The following is a 19,425-nucleotide window of genomic DNA, read 5'->3' on the forward strand; positions in this document are numbered from 1 at the left end:
AGCATGTTCAGAAATTGGACGTCTAATCAACAACTTCAGTTTGGCTAAAAAATAGGATATGTGGAATAAAGTAATATTTGTTTAAAAGAATAATAGAATCCAGTTTCAAACTTCTGCAAAAAGAAAAAGGAATTAAAGGATCATATCGATTTTACTGGAGCCATGGACAGACTCAAATTTTGAAGGCAAAATTTGAAGCCTCCCTAAGTAATATAAAATTTATTAAATGCCTCCCTAAATAATTTACTTTTATTCTGAAGCCGGTCGAGAGTCACTGCGTATTTCTGAGGAAAGAATAACCAAAAAAAGAAGGCATAAGATCTTTGGCTTTGAAAGTAATATGGAGGCAAGTGAGGACAAGTCCAGTTTGGAAAACTGAGGGCAAGTCCAGATTGGAAGTTATTGGTATATGCAAGTAAGAAGAGGAAAGACGAGCATATTTAGCAGCGAGGTGGTGAGAATGAAAAAGGGAAAAACTAAATTTGAGATGCTGAAGAGAGAATCAACAGTTGGGAGGAAACCTAGCATCAGAAATGGAAGTTTACAAGCCATTCCCTTGAAACAGCCAGAGTTTACCAGTGAAAGTGATTAAGAACACCAAGTAAGAAACTGCACCAAATTTCATCTTTAACTACCAAAGCCGCATGTTGATTTCAAAAACAAAAAGACTTAAATTTTCAAATACTGCATTTAAGAGAATATAATAAAAGATCCAGTCTTCTTCTATAAAGCAACACACCCAGACGTCTGTTCTGATGAGACTCTCACTCCACCTCAAACAGTCCTTGTGTTCTTACGAGCCTTACCAAGGGCAGCCTTTCCATTTCTTTAAGTTCCTGCGGCTTCTCGAACTCCAGGTGCTGGTCGGGTGGATCCGTGCCCACCACAGGGCTCAACCCCGAGTGGGAGCCCAAGGGATGCTCACTGAAGGGACAGCCCCGACGGACCGCGGTCCGGCCCACCTGTCACTCGCTCCGCTCGCCCCGGGAGCCGGGGCGCACACTGCCGTCTTCACTCGCCTGACACACCCCTCCCCTTAGGCCTCCTTTCCTCCTCCGCCCAGCACATTCCGCACGTCATCCCTCGGAGTTACAACGTGTCACCTCCTCTGTTCCCACCTCTACTTAGCTGGCACTGTATTACAGGTCTTGGACACCGTCCCCTTCGGCCCTGCAGAGTTCACAGCTGCCCCCTCGCATGCCTCCTCCTCCTTTTCCTCCAAGCTCCCGGAGCTGCCCAAGCCGCCCCGCTGCCGCTGGCCTCCTGGCTCCCGCCCCTGCCCAGGTGCGTTCAGGACTCACCTCCCGCGCAGCTCGGCCGGCTGAGCCCACCACCGGGGGCCGCGGTTCAGCTCCGCCGGGGGCCCCAGACTGCCGAGCCCGCTGGGTCCAACGCGACCGCTGACCCGCAGCGCCGCCGGCTCCCGTTGGCTTAGCCGTAGCCGCCGCCAGCTCGGTGCAGCCCAGGCGTTTCCGGGTTCCCGCGGTCCTGTCCCGCAAATGCTCCGGCTTCCGCCTCGACTCGGGCAAATACCGTTCCCGGCTCGATGTGGCAGCCCCGGCTCGGCCCTTGCCCGCTCCGTCCCTAAGGCGACGCACCTGGGCTGCTCGGCTGTCAGCCCCTGGTTCCTGCTTCTCCGTGGCATGAACGCCTGGGGCACTGCTTTCTGCTAGACCCCTCCTGAGGGCGCGACACCGATGGAGTGGCACTCGTCGCGGGCCTCTGCGGGACTGTTGGCAGAGGGTGCCAAGGTGTCCGCTGCGAAAGGAAGGGCAAAGTCCTTTGGGCCAAAGAACTCTGAGAGGAACGGGGAGATGGATTTTGAAAGCAAACGAATCTGCTCCTAAAAGCGACTGTCCCTGACCTGAAAACAAACCAGATTAGCTATGGCAAAGGCTGCCAGCCAACAAGGGGTCTGGAAAAAGACTTGTTCTTCCACTTCTGCCACCCTGACTGAGACCTTGAGACCGAGGGAAACCCAAAGCCGTACCACCACTGGGCCTCGTGCCATCAACAGGGAGAGGAAAAAGAAAGCCGGGCCAGAGGATTTCAGAGTTTTGAGGGGCCAACCCCTTCCTGGCTGCATGGATCACACAGCATTACCTTTGAAGGCCTTCCAGTAGCTGTGTTGGAAACCCTCTAACCACTGCAGCCCGTTCAGGTGATGAACCGGCTGAAATCAGTACTCCCGGTGCAGCTGGATTATCAAATACGAGAACCGGATTATCTCTTTTTTGTTAACTCGGGGCTGCTACAAATTAAGCCTATGTTGCTTTATATTGCAAAGGATTAAACTATTTCCAAGAGAGACATGCTTAGAAAAAAAGTGAGATGGTAGAAAAATAAATGTGTTAGAATGGGAAACTGAGGCTGACAGACTGCTTGAGCCCAGGAGACTGCAACCAGACTGAGCAACATATTGAGACCCTATCACTACAAAAATAAAAATTTAAACATGTGCCAGTCGTGATGGCACATGCCTTTAGTTCTAGCTACTCAGGAGGGAGGCTGAGGTGGGACGATTGCTTGATCCCAGAAGCTCAAGGTACATTAAGGCACGATGGTGTTACTATACTCCAACCTGGGTGATAGAGCAAGAGGACCCTGTCTCAAAAAAACAACACAGCAACAAAAAAAAATGTAGCTCAGTAGCCCTGCAAAACCATCTCTTGCAGGGCATATTTGTATCTGTAGAGAATCTGCGTTAATGTAGCCAGGCTTTCTCTCAGGCCCTTCCTTGTCCAGATCCAGGAAAGATTAACTGAGATTCTGACACCTTTAAAGGTGTGAAAGAAACTTCTGCCATCTATCTGCTCTGAGAGCTGCTACCTACCTTTGCTAGTCAGGCCTCTACTTCTCTCCCTCCGGTAACTTGTTTTGCCGCTTAACCTCATTTACCACCACAATCTATTTTTGGCCATGCTTCGAGCTCTCATTCTTTCTAAAGATGGTATATACCCTTCTGCACTACATGAGGGTTAAGGGTAATCACTCTGTGATTTCTCATGCACACTAAAATTTCTATGCATTTTCTCTTTTTTCTTTTTATTTTACTTTTTTGAGATAGAGTCTCATTCTGTCAACATGGAAGGAATGCAGTGGCATTCAATCCTTTTCATGGCTCACTGTAGCCTTGACTTCCAAGGCTTAAGTGATCCTCCAGCCTTAGCCTCCTGCGTAGCTGGGACTATAGGCATATGCCACCATGCTTTGCTAATATTTTTTTAACTTTTTTGTAGATATGGGTTCCCACTATTTTGTGCAGGCTGGTCTCAAACTCCTGAGCTCCAGTGATCTTGCCTCAACCTCCCAGAGTATTGGGATTATAGCTGTGAGCCACAGTGCCCAGCCTGCCTCTTGTCTTATGAATCTAACTTTTGTCAGTTGATTATTCAGCCTAACTTCAGAGGGCAGAGGGGAAGGTACAAAAGCTCACCAGGGCAAGAATGTCAACTGAGCCTGAACTACAAGTCTGGACACCCAACAATTCAAGTCAGTACCCAAGGTCTGAAGCTCTTTTGATGAGAACAATCCTATTACCCTTTACTGGTTTGCGTATATTTTCTCATTTAACTCTCACAACAGGCTTATAAAGTAAGCATTAGTACCTGTATTTTACAGAAAGAGAAACTGAGGTTTACAGGTAGATAACTTGCTGAAGTTCCCACATCTACTGAAAGATAAGCTGGGATTTTAATCCTTATGTCTTCCTTTAAAGTCCATATTTTAAAATATTACACTTAACTGCCAAGAAAAAATGAGACATAAAAGAAAGTTGGCAGACAGTAAAAGCAGCAATAGAGATAAGAAGTATTAGTGAGGAAAAGAGATGAACATGAAGAAAGAGAGACTAACAGCAATCTGGGGCACTAGCCTGGAGGACTAGCTTTGGCTTCTATATCATGGCAGATGTTACAGGTGAAATTTTGGCACCCTAAAGACAGACAAATGAGAACAAGATTATCCGTCTAAAGGCAGCCAGGGCCAAACAGGACTATGTACCGCAGTGGTCCCTAATTAGAATTGTCAGATAAAATGCCAAGGCCTTGTTAAATTTAAATTTCAAATGAACAATGAAGTATGGAGTATTGGGGATGTACTTTAAAAAATTCATTGATTATCAGAAATTCTAATTTAACTGGATGTCTTGTAATTTCATTTGCCAAATGTGGCAACCCTATTGAAGGCATGCATGCATTATGATATTGTACAATAACAGGTTTCCTAGGGTGTCCCAGAGAAATTAAGACCAGATCAAATTATGTTTGGTGCACTTGACACTGCAAGCATTATGCACACAAAGTGACATTCTCTAGATCAATATCTTCAGACAGTGCCAAGCTGGTAGACTTTAATGGATAAAGGTCAGAGGTTGTTAGAAAACCCAGGAGAAAATAAAGACAACAAACAAGAAAGAAAGAGGGCAGGGACTACGGTGATACACATTTTCAAAAAATTTCTGCTCAAAATGGTTAAAATATTGAAAAAAAATTCAATGCTTAGATAATTAAACCTCGAGTTACCAGGTGTCACTTACCAAATATTTTGTTCCTATGTCATCATAGTTTTCAAAACGATTTAATTGAAATTACAGCTTAGGAGCAGGAAAAACCAGTTTGTTGTTTCAAGCTGCCAAATCACAGCAATTCAATCTGGATTTTTCTTGTTAGTTCTTGGGTTGGAGCGGAAGAACACTATGTATAAACAAAACTGGAAAGGATTGCCAAAGATTATCTACTTGTCCATCATTTACTTCTAAGAAGAGTTTAATGAGGTTACTTCCATTAGAAGAGCTCAACTGTCAATATGAATATGATCCTTTCGTTTTGAGATGGATCTGTAGAGTTTAACATTCTCTAGAACATGAATCTAATAGGTTTGAAATGAAACTTACTTTTCATTTCTGAGGAGGGGTGTTTCAGTGGCTTCTGGCTGGCTTTTCCTATAGTAGACCTACTCTTTGAGTCAGGGACCCAGGAGGAGATTCCATGGAAGTGAGGCCCTCTCCTCCCTCTGTACATTCAGAAACTGGAGAAACTACCCTGAGTGACTGCCGCCCTGTGGGGCTTGTTGATCAAAGCTTCAATTATCACTTGATGCTGAAAAGTCTATTTGGGAATCAATGAATTGCTTTTATCTCAGAGTCAGGGTTAAATATAAGTTAAAGCCTTGGGGATTCCCCTGTATCTAGCACAGCTACCTGATAAAACCACCAAAGCTTCCTTTGTGGAAGTCTAGAAGAAAGGTGCACAGTATGTATAATACGCACTCATGATGTTAAGGGGACCTCTTAAATCTAGGAATGGGGGCTACAACTCAAGTAAAGTTGGGCCTCTCTTTACCAGTCCTAGTATACATTTGATTGTGAGGTTCATATGCAATTGGATTGTGCTGCACCATTTCCCACTTTCAGCCTGCAGGGCACTTTTTAAAGTAGGTTGCACTCTCAGGCTCTCTTATGGTTGGGTGAGACCACATGTCTAGTTCTGGCCAATTCTTTCAGGGCCAGCGCACTGAACTGCCAATTTGTGACTGTTTAGAATTCTCTTTCTCTCTGCTTTTGAATCTGGCAGTGTGCAGCATCATGACTGCTTCATGATTAGACTGTATCCTAGAATTAGGAGATATATAACCTGCAGTAGACATACAGCATGAACAAGAAATACATTTTTATTATTTTATATTACAAATGAGAGAAGAAAAATAGCTCAGGGCAGTCTGAACTTTGGTAGGTATACAGGCCCAAAGAGACAAGGGCATGGGACTTTGGTCATTCTTGCCTTCCACCCCCCAACTCCCACTCTACATCCATGCTTGGCGGCAATTGTTCAAAGTCATTTCGTTCCCGACTAGCTACCTCACCCATGATCTTTGTGTTCCTAGAATTTATGATGAAAAACAACAACAACAACAACCATGTATAGTCAATCAATAGTTTGTGTTATTTTAACGTAAATTCTTGGCAAACAAGTCAGGAACTGACTCTTCCTTTAAGAATCCATTTGTAACTTCTGCTAATCAGCTTGTATATTCAAGGCAACTTGAATCTTCCTGAGTTGCAATCCTCAAGCTTGGCCCAAATAAACTCTCTACTTAAACATTAATTTTGTCTCAGCTTCTTCATTTGAGGTCACACTAAGATTTTGCAAATTTCCAGGCACTTGGGAGTTGAAAAAAAATATTTTTGACAAAACCTAGCATATATTGATTAACACAAAAACTGATGGCCAGAGACAGGTGTATTTTAACAAAAGCATGACTTTTGTGACTTTGACTTAGGAGGTCAAGTGCTGGGGGCAAGAAAACGGATTCTAGCAGCTGGAAGAATGATAACCCATGGTGTGCTATGAAATAGCTGATAAAACTGTGACCTGCAATTACTTAAAAGTTAAATAATAAACATAGTAAGTTTATAGCTCCGGCAGAAGATACTGAAAAACAAAATGTTAATAGCATGTGTAGGTTAATGTTGAATGTATTTGAAAGATACTTCATGAAAGAGAAATACCCAAAAATTAATTGACTAATGTGTAAGCAGAAATAGAAAGGAATAAAGAGAACATAGAAATTCAGGAACTGGCAGAGTTGACAGTAACAAATACTTTTCTAATGGAAGCCTTTAATAATAGTTTTTAAAAGGCCATTCAAACTATGCCCTAAGTCAAGAATCAAATCAAGCCTATCACTGTCACACCTATCTTTAAAATCTCTAAATAGATTGAGATATCACCCAATAAGTCCTTTCAATTGGATGAAATGGCTTAGAAAACAGGGAATAAAGGTGTTGGTCTCCCACCAAGCTTCATAAGCTCAAGGTACCTGGAATTAAAGAGATAGATAAATGGAGATATGTCAAGGAAAGAACAGTGGTATGGCTATTGGCAAAGAAGGCTGACTGGAATCTAAGAGATAAGAAACCAGTAAGGTTTATAAGATAATTGTATTGCCAAAGGAGCCAAAAGCCTGGTCAAAATTTAACGTGTCTCTTTGGCTTACAGCTCTCTATACACAGGCAATGAGCTAAGAACACTGATTAGCCTCCAAAGAGTACATGTTCTCCAATACCCTTTTCAGATATAACTAAAAAATGCAATAAAGGAAGGACTCTCTCCCAGAAGGTCAAGTCAAGGGACATAAAGAACAGTGAATTGGGAACCCCCTTCTATAGGGCAGAATTAGCATCTAATTCAAGACACATTTTACTATTGCCTACACCCAGGGTAGTAGGACTTCACAATGTGTTGCCACTGAGCAGTGTCAGCTATTTTACTTTTTCCCAATGACTTGCCATGTCTCTTCCCTCTAATACACTTTCTGTGGTCTAAGAATGTGCCTATTCTAGATATTTCATATGTGTTATCATACAAAATTTGGCCTTTTTTATTTAGCTTATTTCATTTAGCACCATATTTTCAAGGTTCATCCATATTGTAATCTGTATGAGAACTTATTCCTTCTTCTGGCTGAACAATATGCCATTTTATGAATATACTACATTTTATTTATCCCTTCATCCATCAGTAGACATTTGAGTTGTTTCTACCCTCTGGGTGTTATGAATAATGCTGCTATAAACATTTCTGTACAAGTATCTTATCTGTTTAAGTCCTTGATTTTGTTTTTGTTCTTTCACTCTGTCACCCAGGCTAGAGTGGAGTGGCACAATCTCAGCTCACTGCAACCACTGCCTCCTGGGTTCGGGTGATTCTCCTGCCTCAGCCTCCCTAGTAGCCAGGACTATAGTGGCTGCATGCCTATACCTGGCTAATTTTTGTATTTTTAGTAGAGACTGGGTTTTCCGATATTGGCCATACTGGTCTCGATCTCCTGACCTCAAGTGATACTCTCTCCTTGGCCTCCCAAAATGCTGGGATTACAGGCAAAAGCCACCGTGCCCAGCCGAGCCCTTGTTTTCTTTCTTTCTTTTTTTTTTTTTTTTGAGACGGAGTTTCGCTCTTGTTACCCAGGCTGGAGTGCAATGGCGCGATCTCGGCTCACCGCAACCTCTGCCTCCTGGGTTCAGGCAATTCTCCTGCCTCAGCCTCCTGAGTAGCTGGGATTACAGGCACGCACCACCATGCCCAGCTGATTTTTTTTGTATTTTTAGTAGAGACCGGGTTTCACCATGTTGACCAGGATGGTCTCGATCTCTTGACCTCATGATCCACCTGCCTCGGCCTCCCAAAGTGCTGGGATTACAGGCTTGAGCCACCGCGCCCGGCCCTGAGCCCTTGTTTTCAATTCCTCCAGGTATGTAAGTAGGAAAGGAATGCTGGCTTATATGGAAATATTATGTTAAATTTTTTTTTTTTCTGTATCAATAAGGTCTCCCAATATTGCCTAGGCTAGTCTCAAACTCCTGACCTTTAAAAAAAAAAATTTTAATATTTAAAAACTGGAGACTAGGCAAAACGGCTGATACCTGTAATCCTAGCACTTTGGGAGGCCAAGGCGGGCAGATTAGGAGTTCAAGACCAGCCTGGGCAACATAGTGAAACCCTGTCTCTACAAAAAAATACCAAAAAAATTAACCAGGCATGGTGGTGTGTACCTACCTGTAGTTCCAACTACTTGGAAGTGTAAGGAGGGAACATCACTTGAGCCCAGGAGGTGAAGGTTGCAATGAGCCAAGATCATGCCACTGCATTCCAGCCTAGGTGACAGAAAAAGAATCTCTTACCCAAAAAAAAAAAAAAAAAAATTAAATTAAAAAAAATAGAGATGGAGTCTCACTGTGTTGCCCAGGCTGGTCTTGAATCTTTGGGCTCAAGCAATCCTTCTACCTCAGCTTCTGAAAGTGCTGGGATCACATATGTGAGCCGCCACACCTAGCCTAATACTTTTTAAGAATTGTTTTCTTATCTTCTTCTTAATTTTTTGTTTTTGTTTTTTGAGACAGGGTCTTTCGCTGTTGCCCAGGCTGGAGTCAGTGGCAGAGTCATGGCTCACTACAGCCTTGACCCCCTGTGCTCAATTGATCCTCCCACCTGTCTCCCAAGTAGCTGGGACTACAGGCACTCACCAGCATGCCTGGCTAATTTTTGCATTTTTTGTAGAGACAGGGTTTCGTTGTGTTGTCCAGGTTGGTCTTGAACTCTAGGCCTCAAATGATCTGCCAGCCTTGGCCTAACAAAGTGCTAGGATTATAGGCATGAGCTGCTCCACCTGGGCTGTCCTTTTAATTATTCCCATTTAGTACATCTAATCTTTGAGGAGCTGCCAAACTGTTTTTCAAAACAGCTGTACCATTTTGTTTTATTTATTTATTTTAGAATAAAAATGGGATCTTGCTGTATTGGCCAGGCTGGTGTCATACTCTTGGGCTCAACCAATCCGCCCACCTCAGCCTCCCAGAGCACTGGGATTACATGTATGAGCCACTGCACCTGGTCCCAAATTTTAGACAAAGCTCTACTCCTGTAGTCAATTGCAAATTAAAGAATCTCTGAAGACACCTATGACCTGTAAGCTCTCACTTCAAGATATTCTGCCTTTTTAGGACAAAGCAATGTATAACCTCCATATATTGATTTATGACTTAGCCTGTGACTTCTACTTCCCTCAAATATATAAAACAGGCCAGCTGAGGTGGCTCATGCCCATAATCCCAGAACTTTGGGAGGCTAAGGTGGGCAGATCACTTGATTCCAGGAGTCAAGTCCAGTCTGGGCAACATGGTGAACCCTCATCTCTACAAAAAATACAAAAATTTGCCGGGCATGGTGGTGCATGGCTATAGTTCCAATTATTGGGGAGGCTGAGGTGGGAGAATCACTTGAGCTCCAGCAGGATGACAGAGTGAGACCCTGCCTCAAAAAAAAAAAAAAAGAAAGAAAAAAGAAAAAAAGATGGCATAAACATATTCCGTGCTATTTTTCCCAGAGAATACAAAAAAAAATTCGGGAAAGAATACATGAAACAAATAACTGAGATTAGTAAACTAAATAATAAAGGTAATAAAGAAAATAATAGAAGACAAACTGGGTAAGAAATTAAAACTCAGAGAAAGACCAACAAAATGGTGAGTTTCATATATATTTCCCTCTACCATCTCAAGGCAAGAAAAATTCCGGAACATTGCAAAAGGGACAGCAAGAGAATATCTCTATCTTAATAAGAAAACTGGAAAGAGGCCCCTTTGACAAATGAGGAACTACTCTGTTTCTGTTTTCTTCTATTGGCTCTGTAAGGCTCCAGCTCTAAAGCTGCATTCTCCCTATGAGCGGTGACTGTATAAGCCGCTGACCTTGCTGATATGCCTTGGAGATTGTTTTAGTCTACTTTGGGTGCTATAAAAAAATTACCTTAGACTGGGGAATTTGCTTATTTTTATTTTATTTTTTTGAGGGAGAGTTTCATTCTTGTTGTCCAGGCTGGAGTGCAATGGCACGATCTCAGGTCAATGCAACCTCTGCCTCCCAGGTTCAAGTGATTCTCTTGCCTCAGCCTCCCCAGTAGCTGGGATTACAGGTGTGCATCGCCACACTCAGCTACATTTTTGTATTTTTAGTAGAGATGAGGTTTCACCATGTTGGCCAGGCTTGTCTTGAACTCCTGACCTTAGGTGATCCACTCACGTCAGCCTCCCAAAGTGCTAGGATTACAGGCATGAGCCACGTGGCCCAGCCAGACTGCTGAATTTATAAACAACAGAAGCCTATAGCTCAGAGCTCTGGAGGCTAGGAAGTACAAGATCAAGGCACCAGCTGATTCAGTGTCTGGTAAGGGCCTGTTCCTCACAGGTGGTGTCTTCTGTGTCCTCACATGGCAGAAGGGGCAAAGGGACTCTCTCAAGCCTCCAGGGCATTAATCCCATTCATGAGGGCTCGGTTTTCTAATCACTTTCTAAAGACCCTACCTCCTCATAGTAATTGGGGAATAAGTTCTAACATATGAATTTTGGAGGGACACATTCAGATCATAGCAGAGATGGATCCAGTTATGGGAGGTGTCTGACCACGCCGGAAGACTAAAAGCCAGGCATTTGGGCCAGAGAATGAGAAGGAGCTCTGGGAGCCAGAGAATATTATGGAGATTTTGGAGAGGAAAGCTTCAAAGAGGGTTGAAGTCTTAGGATCACCCCCAAGCTGTTTGTGTGAAAAACTTATCTGAAATAGAAGACTATAGGGGAAGGAAAGACTTTCCCTTTACCCACCCAGGATCAATAGCTGGGTCTATGATACAAACCAACAACAGGTGATTAACAGGAGAAAAGATATGTTAATTTATTATGTGCATGGAAACATCACGGGGAAAAAAGGGAATACCCAAAAAGCAGTAAGATTTGGAAGCTTATATATCATCATCATAAGGGAAAGGCCAGAAGGGATGTAGGTATTTTGGGGAGATTGAATGATTTTTAGGAAAGATGAATCAGCCGGATGTGGCTCATGCCTATAATCCCAGCACTTTGGGAGGCCAAGGAGGGTAAGTCACTTCAGTTCATGAATTTGAGACTAGCTTGGGCAACATGGCAAAACCCTGTCTCTACAAAAAATTAACAAATTAGCCAGGTGTGGTGGCGAGCACCTGTAGTGCCAGCTACTTGGGAGGCTGAGGTGGAAGGAGGCAGAGGTTGTAGTGAGCTGAGATCATGTCATTGCACTCCAGTCTGAGAGTGAAAGCCTGTATTAAAAAATAAAAATAAAAAATAAAGATGAATGATGGGCCCTTGGAAGAACAGATGGGAGATAGGATAGTTTCTGACAAAGTTTGTCTGGGGATGGTGTCTAGTTTGCTCTCCTATGATGAGTCCATCATTTCTGTTGATGAAACTCCTGGGAAAGGGATTGATGACAATTGAGTTCCTTTTGGAATATCTGTCTTTAGTCAGCTACAGGGAGTTCAGAGAAAGCTTCTCTCTGCATTTGTTCTTTTTTAAATGTCTTTATCTCAAAGTAATCAATATACTGAAGTGGCACATTTTAAGGTGGCATATCCTAAACTACTTCAAGACCAAAGGCTTTGAACACTGGTGTGTGGTGTAGACCACCACCACTCCATTTAGTCCCTGAGGGAAACACATATAGAACAGATTGAAATATTCTGCGAAAGCTTGAAAACTGAAATTACGTTAGAACCACGGTCCGTAGAAGGCAGGCTAGACTTTGGCTTGAACGTAACTGAGACAACTATCTGCTAAATCAAAACAAAGAAAAAAAATCCAACACTCCTCAGAGGATTTTAACAGGACTTAGAGTCTCATAACGTAATAATAATAAAAACATCCAGGATACAATACAAAATTGCTCAACAATGAAAAAAAACAACAGAAACAAAAACAGAAAAATTGCAGCAACTCATGATGGAAAAAGCAGCAAATTTCAGCCCAAGATAACTCAGATGTTGGAATTATCAGACCTAGACTCAATAATAGCTTGAGAGCAGAATGGAAAAGAGCAAAGGATCTATAAACCTGAAGAGCAATAAAAAAGTATCCAATCTGAAACACAAAAAAATTTGAAAAAAAAATTGAACAGAGCCTCAGAGAACTGTAGGGTGATACCAAATAGTCTAACATTCGTATCATTGAAGTAGGAGAAGGAAAGGAGAATGAAGTTAGTGCAAAAAAAAAAAAAAAAAAAAAAAAAAAAAAAAAAAAAAATTAGAAGAACAAGGTTAGAGGACACACACTACTCAATTTTTTTTTTTTTAACATTGTTAAAAGCATTTAATCTGATACATTCTATCATAAGGTAGTACAAGTTCCACTCTGCTACAGATTCATCTGTGAGGAGCCTTGTTCCATCCAGCTGGGGACTGAACAATGTCCCATCTCTTCCCTGAGCCAGAGCACACATCTTCCATTCTGCCTGCTAATTGCTTCCAAAACCAGAAGACCAAATAATCCTTTATTCCCAAAGTAGGCTCAAAACAGTTGGTTCAGGCATTCTAGGATCTGCGTCTCTCTTAAATCCCAGGTAAATCACAAGAGGGATAAAGCCCCACCGGATGGCAAAGTGGCCCCCCTTGAAGAGCTGCTGCAGCCTCTGCTTGGCCTCTTTCCTCAGCTTCACCGTGGCGACGGCCATGTGATGCTGGGAGGGACCTTTACCCACACTACTCAATTTTAAGAATCACTATAGGCCGGGCAAGGTCATGCCTATAATCTCAGAACTTTGGGAGGCCAAGGCACATGGATCTTCTGAAGCCAGGAGTCCGAGACCAGCCAGGCCAACATGGTGGAACCCCAGCTCTACTAAAATACAAAAATTAGCAAGGCATGGTGGCACGCATTTGTAATCCCAGCTAGTTGGTAGGCTGAGGTGGGAGAATCGCTTGAATCTGGGAGGCAGAGGTTGCAGTGAGCCAAGATAATTTCATGCCACTGTACTCCAGCCTGGACGACAGAGTGCAACACCATCTCAAAAGAAACAAAACAAAACAAATCATTATAAAGCCTCAGTAATCAAGACAGTGTGGTATTAGCAAAAGCATACAAGTGATCAATGGAACAGAATGAGAGTCCAGAAATAGACCTGGACACATATAAAAACCAGTCTACTGATTTTTGACAAAGGTGCAAAGTCAATTTAAGGGAAGAAATATGCTTTTTTTTTTTTTTTTTTTTGAGACAAAGTCTGCTTCAGTCACCCAGGCTGAAGTGCAGTGGCATGATCTTGGCTCACTGCAACCTCCATCTCCTGGGTTCAAGCGATTCTCCTGCCTCAGCCTCCTGAGTAGCTGGGACTATAGGCATGTGCCACCATGCCTGGCTAATTTTTTTTTTTTTTTTTTAGTAGAAATGGTGTTTCACCATGCTGACCACGCTGTTCTTGAATCCCTAACCTCAAGTGATCCACCTACCTTGCCCTCCTAAAGTGCTGGGCTTACAGATATGAGCCATCCTACCCAGCCATAAATATGCCCCAGCCTTTTTTTTTTTTTTAAACAAATCATATCAAGTGAACATCTAAATGGAAAAAAATGAAGCTTTATCTCCACCTTATACTTTATACAAAAATTAACTAAAAAATTAATCATAGTATTAACTATAAAGCAAACAACAGCAAAAAAAAAAAAAAAAAAAAAACCCTAGTAAACTTCAAAAAGAAAACATAAGAGGAAAGCTTTGTCACCTTCAATTAGGCAAATTGTTCTTAGCTATGACACCAAAAGCACAACTCATAAAAGAAAAACATTTTTAAATTGGACTTCATCAAAATTTAAATTTTTTTTCTGCCAAAGACTCTGTTAAGAGAATGAAAATACAAGCTACACTGACTTCTAGTTTTGAAGATAGATAATATTTTGATATTATATTTGAAAATCATTTATCTGACAAAGAGCATATATAAAGAATGTATATGGAATTCTCAACTCATAAATAAGAAAACAACCCAATTTTAAAAACTGGGGCTGAGGGCTCTGGCTCACACCTGTAATCCCAGCAGTTGGCCAAGGCAGGAAGGTCACTTGAGGCCAGGAGTTTCAGGCCAGCCTTAGCCACATAGTCAGGCCCCCAGCTGTACATAAAATAAAAAAACTTGCTGGACATGGTAGTTTGCCTTTGTGGTCTCAGTTAGTTAGAAGACTGAAGTTGCAGGATCACTTGAGCCCAGGAGGTTGAGGCTGCAGTGAGCCATGACTGTGTCACTGAACTCCAGCCTGGGCAACAGTGAGACCCTGTCTCTAAATGAATAAATAAATAATAAATAATAGGCAATGGTTTTGAGCAGATACCTCCCCAAAGAAGATACAGATGCCAAGTAAACATGGGAAAAGATGGTCAATGTCATTAGTCATTAGGGAAATGCAAATTAAAAATTACAGTAACATGCTCTTACATACCTATTAGAATGGCCAAACAAAAAACCAACAATACCAAGTGCTAACAAGGAAGCAAAATAACTTAAGTTATCATACATTATTATACAATATCACACGGCTACTCTGGAAGTTTTTCAGTTTCTTATAAAGTTAAACATACACTTAAATGACCCAGCAATTTGGCTTATAGGTGTTTACTTAAGAGAACTGTAAACTTATGTTCACACAAATCCTGTGCATGAACGACTATAGCAACATTATTCATAGTTGCTGAAACTTGGAAACAAGTGAACTGTTTTTCAGTGGGTGAATGAATAAACAAACTATGATACATCTGTACAATGGAACACTGTATGATTCTATATGACACCTAGGAAAAGGCAAAATTATTAGAGACCAAGAGCAGATCATGCACAGTGGCTCAGGCCTGTGGCTCGTGGCCATGCACAGTGGCTCAGGCCTGTAATCCCATCACTTTGGGAGGCTGAGGTGGGTGGATCACTTGAGGCCAGGAATTTTAGATCAGCCTGGCCAACATGGTGAAACCCCATCTCTACTAAAAATACAAAAATTAGGTGGGCATGGTGGCAAGTGCCTGGAATCCCAGCTACTCTGGTGGCTGAAGCATCACTTGAACTTGGGATGCTGAGGTTGCAGTGAGTCGAGATTGCACCACTACACTCTGACCTGGGCGACAGAGCCATGGAACAGCTCTCAGTGGAGAAGGGGACACAGGGGCTGGGGGGTGGTCCTCCACCTCCACAGTCAGGTGGTTTTTCTCTCCCAGTGTGGCTGGGTCCTAGGCTTTTTATGGGCTCAGAATAGGGAGTGTGTGCTGATTGGTTTGTGAGTATGCAAAAAAGGTTAAAGCAAAGACACCACTCAAAGGTGGGCATGTCAGTGGTGAAAACCAATTAGGAAACGGTAGATAAATGTAAAATAGATAAAGGGTGGGGATCGATCAGAGGAACTCACACCAAAGAAGACAGGTTCTCAGTCTGGTTGGGAGATTTGACTTGTAGCTTGGCTTTCAGGCTTTAAACTGTCTTTGGCTTGGAGGTGGGGGTTTCACCAGGGAACCACCCCATCTGTCTAGGTATTTGTCTGTGTCCTGAGACTATCAGTATTAGCAAATTAGATTATAAACTATTTTAAAAGAGTTCGATTCAGATTGGTTTAGAGATAAGTAAAGCTTATATAATTCTTGAAATTACCAGAAATTTAGGGGATTGATTTTCCAATAATTTAAATGTGCTATAAAAATTTACTTTCATAGAGACTAATTTGAATGGTTTAAAAATTTAAGTTCATATTATTTATGTGACTCTTTGGCAAATGAGGCCAGTTTAATATTGAGGGTTTAATAAAAACAGTGTTCCAAAAAAAAAAAAAAAAAAAAGAGAAGAAAAACAAATAAAAAGAGCGTGTCTTCTGAGTTATCTATATTAAGCATAATGTAGGCATACATTTTTATTCTAATTGGATACACTTTGCTTTTCCTAAACCTATACAGGTTTACAGATCAAATAAGCTAGCACCTTGTGCAGCATCTGGATTTTAAAAAGATTCAAAAAAATAAGCTAGATTATAATCTACTAGATGTTTTAAGGTTATGAAAAATGTAAATTTGTGTCCAAATTAAATCATTATTCTAGCGAACCTTATTTCAGCAGTAATTATATTTTGTAGTTTGTCAGCTTGGAAATAGTTTCTAAGATCTTTTGGCAACTAAAAATCTTGAATTGGTGCTAAATTGCATTAGTTAATGGATAGTCATAAAATATCAAGATTTTTTTTTTTTTTTTTTTAGATGGAGTTTCACACTTGTAACTCAGGCTGGAGTGCAGTGGGGCCATCTTGGCTCACTGCAATCTCCATCTCCTGGGTTCAAGTGATTCTCCTGCCTCGGCCTTCCCGGTGGCTGGGACCACAGGCAAGTGCACTACACCCGGCCAATTTTTTTTTTCTTTTTGTATTTTTAGTAGAGACAGAGTTTCACCATGTTGGCCAGGATGGTCTTGAACTCCTGACCTCAGGTGATCCTCCTGTCTCACCTCCTAAAGTTCTGGGATTACAGGCATGAGTCACCATGCCCAGCCAAGATCATTTCTAAGATAAGCTACAGAATCATTAATTTCAAAGTTTAAGTTCATATATATATATATGATATATATATCATTTCAACTGTTATTTTAGATTCGGGGTGTACATGTGCAGATTTGTTAAATGGATATATTGTGGGACACTGAGGTTTGGGTTATGAACAATCCCATCACCCAGGTGGGAATCACAGGACCTCATAGGTAGTTTTCAGCCCTTTCCCTCCTCCCTCTCTCACCCTCCCAGTAGTCCCAGTGTCTATTATTCCTGTCTTTATGTCCACAGCTACCCAGTGCTTAGCTTTGAATTATAAGTGAGAACGTGTGGTATTTGGTTTCCTATTCCTGCAAAATTTGCTTAGGATATTGGCCTCAGCTGCATCCATGTTCCTGCAAAGGACATGATTTTGTTCTTTTCTATGGCTGTGGTTATATATTTTTAACATTTTTTGCCTCTTATTTTGATATAATACAGAGAGACTATATACTTGGAACTGTTAATAAAAATACTCATTTTTGTGAGTTAGGGATGTGTATCACTATAAAATTATATGATGTGTACTCATAAGCTTTGCTGGTCTGCTAAAAATGCTGGTGTGTTACAAAAACAGCTGCAATTATTTATGGTCTAGTTTTCTGTGTAAAATATAAGTCCTGTGGTTACGAGTAAATGACACTCTACTAGGAGCAAATAGAGGCAGAGAAAAAAACAATTTTCTATACAAAGTATATGGAAATAGATTTTTGTTAAGAAAAGAAGTAGTTTTGAGTTGAAGTAAAATGACTTTGTTTCAGAATGAGAAGGAGTAAAGTATAGGAAAAATTCTGAATGGATATAGAAAGTCATAGAAGATTCACAAAAAGGAAATTTTGTGGTGGTCAAAGCTGGCTAAATTTGATGATTTTACTTATAAGATTGTTAGAAAAAGGCTTAGTATAAAATGTAATACTTACATCAAACTTGAATTTGGTTTTCTTTCTATTAAAATTACAAAGTTGGCCAGGCACGGTGGCTAACACCTGTAATCCTAACACTTTGGGAGGCCAAGGTGGGTGGATTGTCTGAGCTCAGGAGTTCAAGATCAGCCTGGGCAACACAGTGAAACCCTATCTCTACTTAAATATAAAAAATTAGCCAGGTGTAGCAGCATGCGTCTGTAATCCCAGCTACTCTGGAGGCTGAGGCAGGAGAATTGCTTAAAGCTGGGAGGCAGAGGTTTCAGTGAGCCGAGATTGTTCCACTGCACTCTCACCTGGGCAACAGAGCAAGACTCTCAAAAAAAAAAAAAAAAAAAAAAAAAAAATTTTACAAAGTCTTCTTAGATTACTTGGCTGTGTTAGTAAAATGTTTATAAAGCCAAAACAAAACCTGGATCCACTCATCTGGTACAGGAAAGCCAGTCTACACCAAGGTTTGCGGTGAGAAAAAAGAGGTTGTTTATTTTCAGGGCACCAAGTAAGGAGAACTGGGCGGCTGACACTTAAGACCCAACCGTTTTACTGGCCTAAACCCAAGAGTTTTTAAAGGAAGGGGTAAGTTTCAGAAAAGCAGAAGTTACATGCAAAATTGTATACTAACATGTGGAGGTTATACATTGGTTTAACCTTAAAAGGTAAGATATACTGAAGCATGGGCTTACAGGTCATAGGTGGTGATATGGTCTGGCTCTGTGTCCCCACGCAAATCTCATTTTGAATTGTAATCCCTATGTGTTGTGGGAGGGACTTTGTGGGAGGTGATTAGGTAATGGGGTGGTCCCCCCATGCTGTTCTCATGATAGTGAGTGAGTTTTCATGAAATCTAATTTTTTTTTTCTTTTTTTTTTTTTGGAGATAGTGTTTCACTCTTGTCACTCAGGTGCTGGAGTACAATGGTGTGATCCTGGCTCACTGCAATCTCTGCCTCCCAGATTCAAGTGACTCTCCTGCCTCATTCTCCCTAGTAGCTGGGATTACAGGTGCACAACACCATGCCCAGCTAATATTTTTGTATTTTCAGTAGGGATGGGATTTTGCCATGTTGGCCAGGCTAATCTTGAACTGCTGACCTCAGGCAATCCGACCGCCTCAGCCTCCCAAAGTGTTGGGATTTCAGGCCCGAGCAACCATGCATGGCCGATCTGATGGTTTTATAAGTGGCTTTTCCCCCTTTGCTCAGCACTTCATTTTCCTGCCACCACGTGAAGAAGGATGTGTTTGCGTTCCCTTCCACCATAACTGTAAGTTTGCTGAGGCCTCCCCAGCCCTGTGGAACCGGGAATCAAGTAAACCTGTTTCCTTTATAAATTACCCAGTCTCGGGCAATTCTTTATAGCAGTGTGAGAATGAACTAATACAGGTGGTTTCTAAGATTCTTTGATTTGCAATTGGTTAAGGAGGCAAAGCTTTGTCTAAACACTTGGGGTCAGCAGAAAAGAATGTTACAGTCTGGATTGTGGGTGTGACTCTCTAGGCCCTTCAGGAAGAAATTTAGAACAAAGAACAATGGTCAGAGTTCAGTCTTCAGTTCCCTCTTATCGGAGTTCAGCATGTAGCAGGATGGACCTTCTATTTGGTG

The 19,425-nt window shown here is 41.7% G+C and overlaps 1 protein-coding gene across 5 annotated transcripts in view; it reads right to left on the bottom strand.

The window, feature by feature from the left end:
* SLC35A3 (solute carrier family 35 member A3) overlaps positions 1-1,408 on the bottom strand; it is a 74,338-nt gene extending 72,930 nt beyond the window's left edge. Inside the window, exon 1 of one of the 5 annotated variants that reach the window (XM_074381368.1) lies at positions 807-1,209. In XM_074381368.1, the coding sequence (XP_074237469.1) occupies positions 807-824 (18 nt within the window). In that variant the 5' untranslated portion in view covers positions 825-1,209. Of the gene's footprint in view, positions 1-806; positions 1,215-1,301 lie in introns of those variants that run through there. The other 4 variants (XM_074381367.1, XM_074381366.1, XM_074381365.1 and 1 more) reach the window with 4 other exon arrangements.
* Positions 1,409-19,425: the final 18,017 nt, after the last annotated feature.

This window comes from Saimiri boliviensis, chromosome 11, assembly GCF_048565385.1.
Source record: "Saimiri boliviensis isolate mSaiBol1 chromosome 11, mSaiBol1.pri, whole genome shotgun sequence".
NCBI lineage: Eukaryota > Metazoa > Chordata > Mammalia > Primates > Cebidae > Saimiri > Saimiri boliviensis.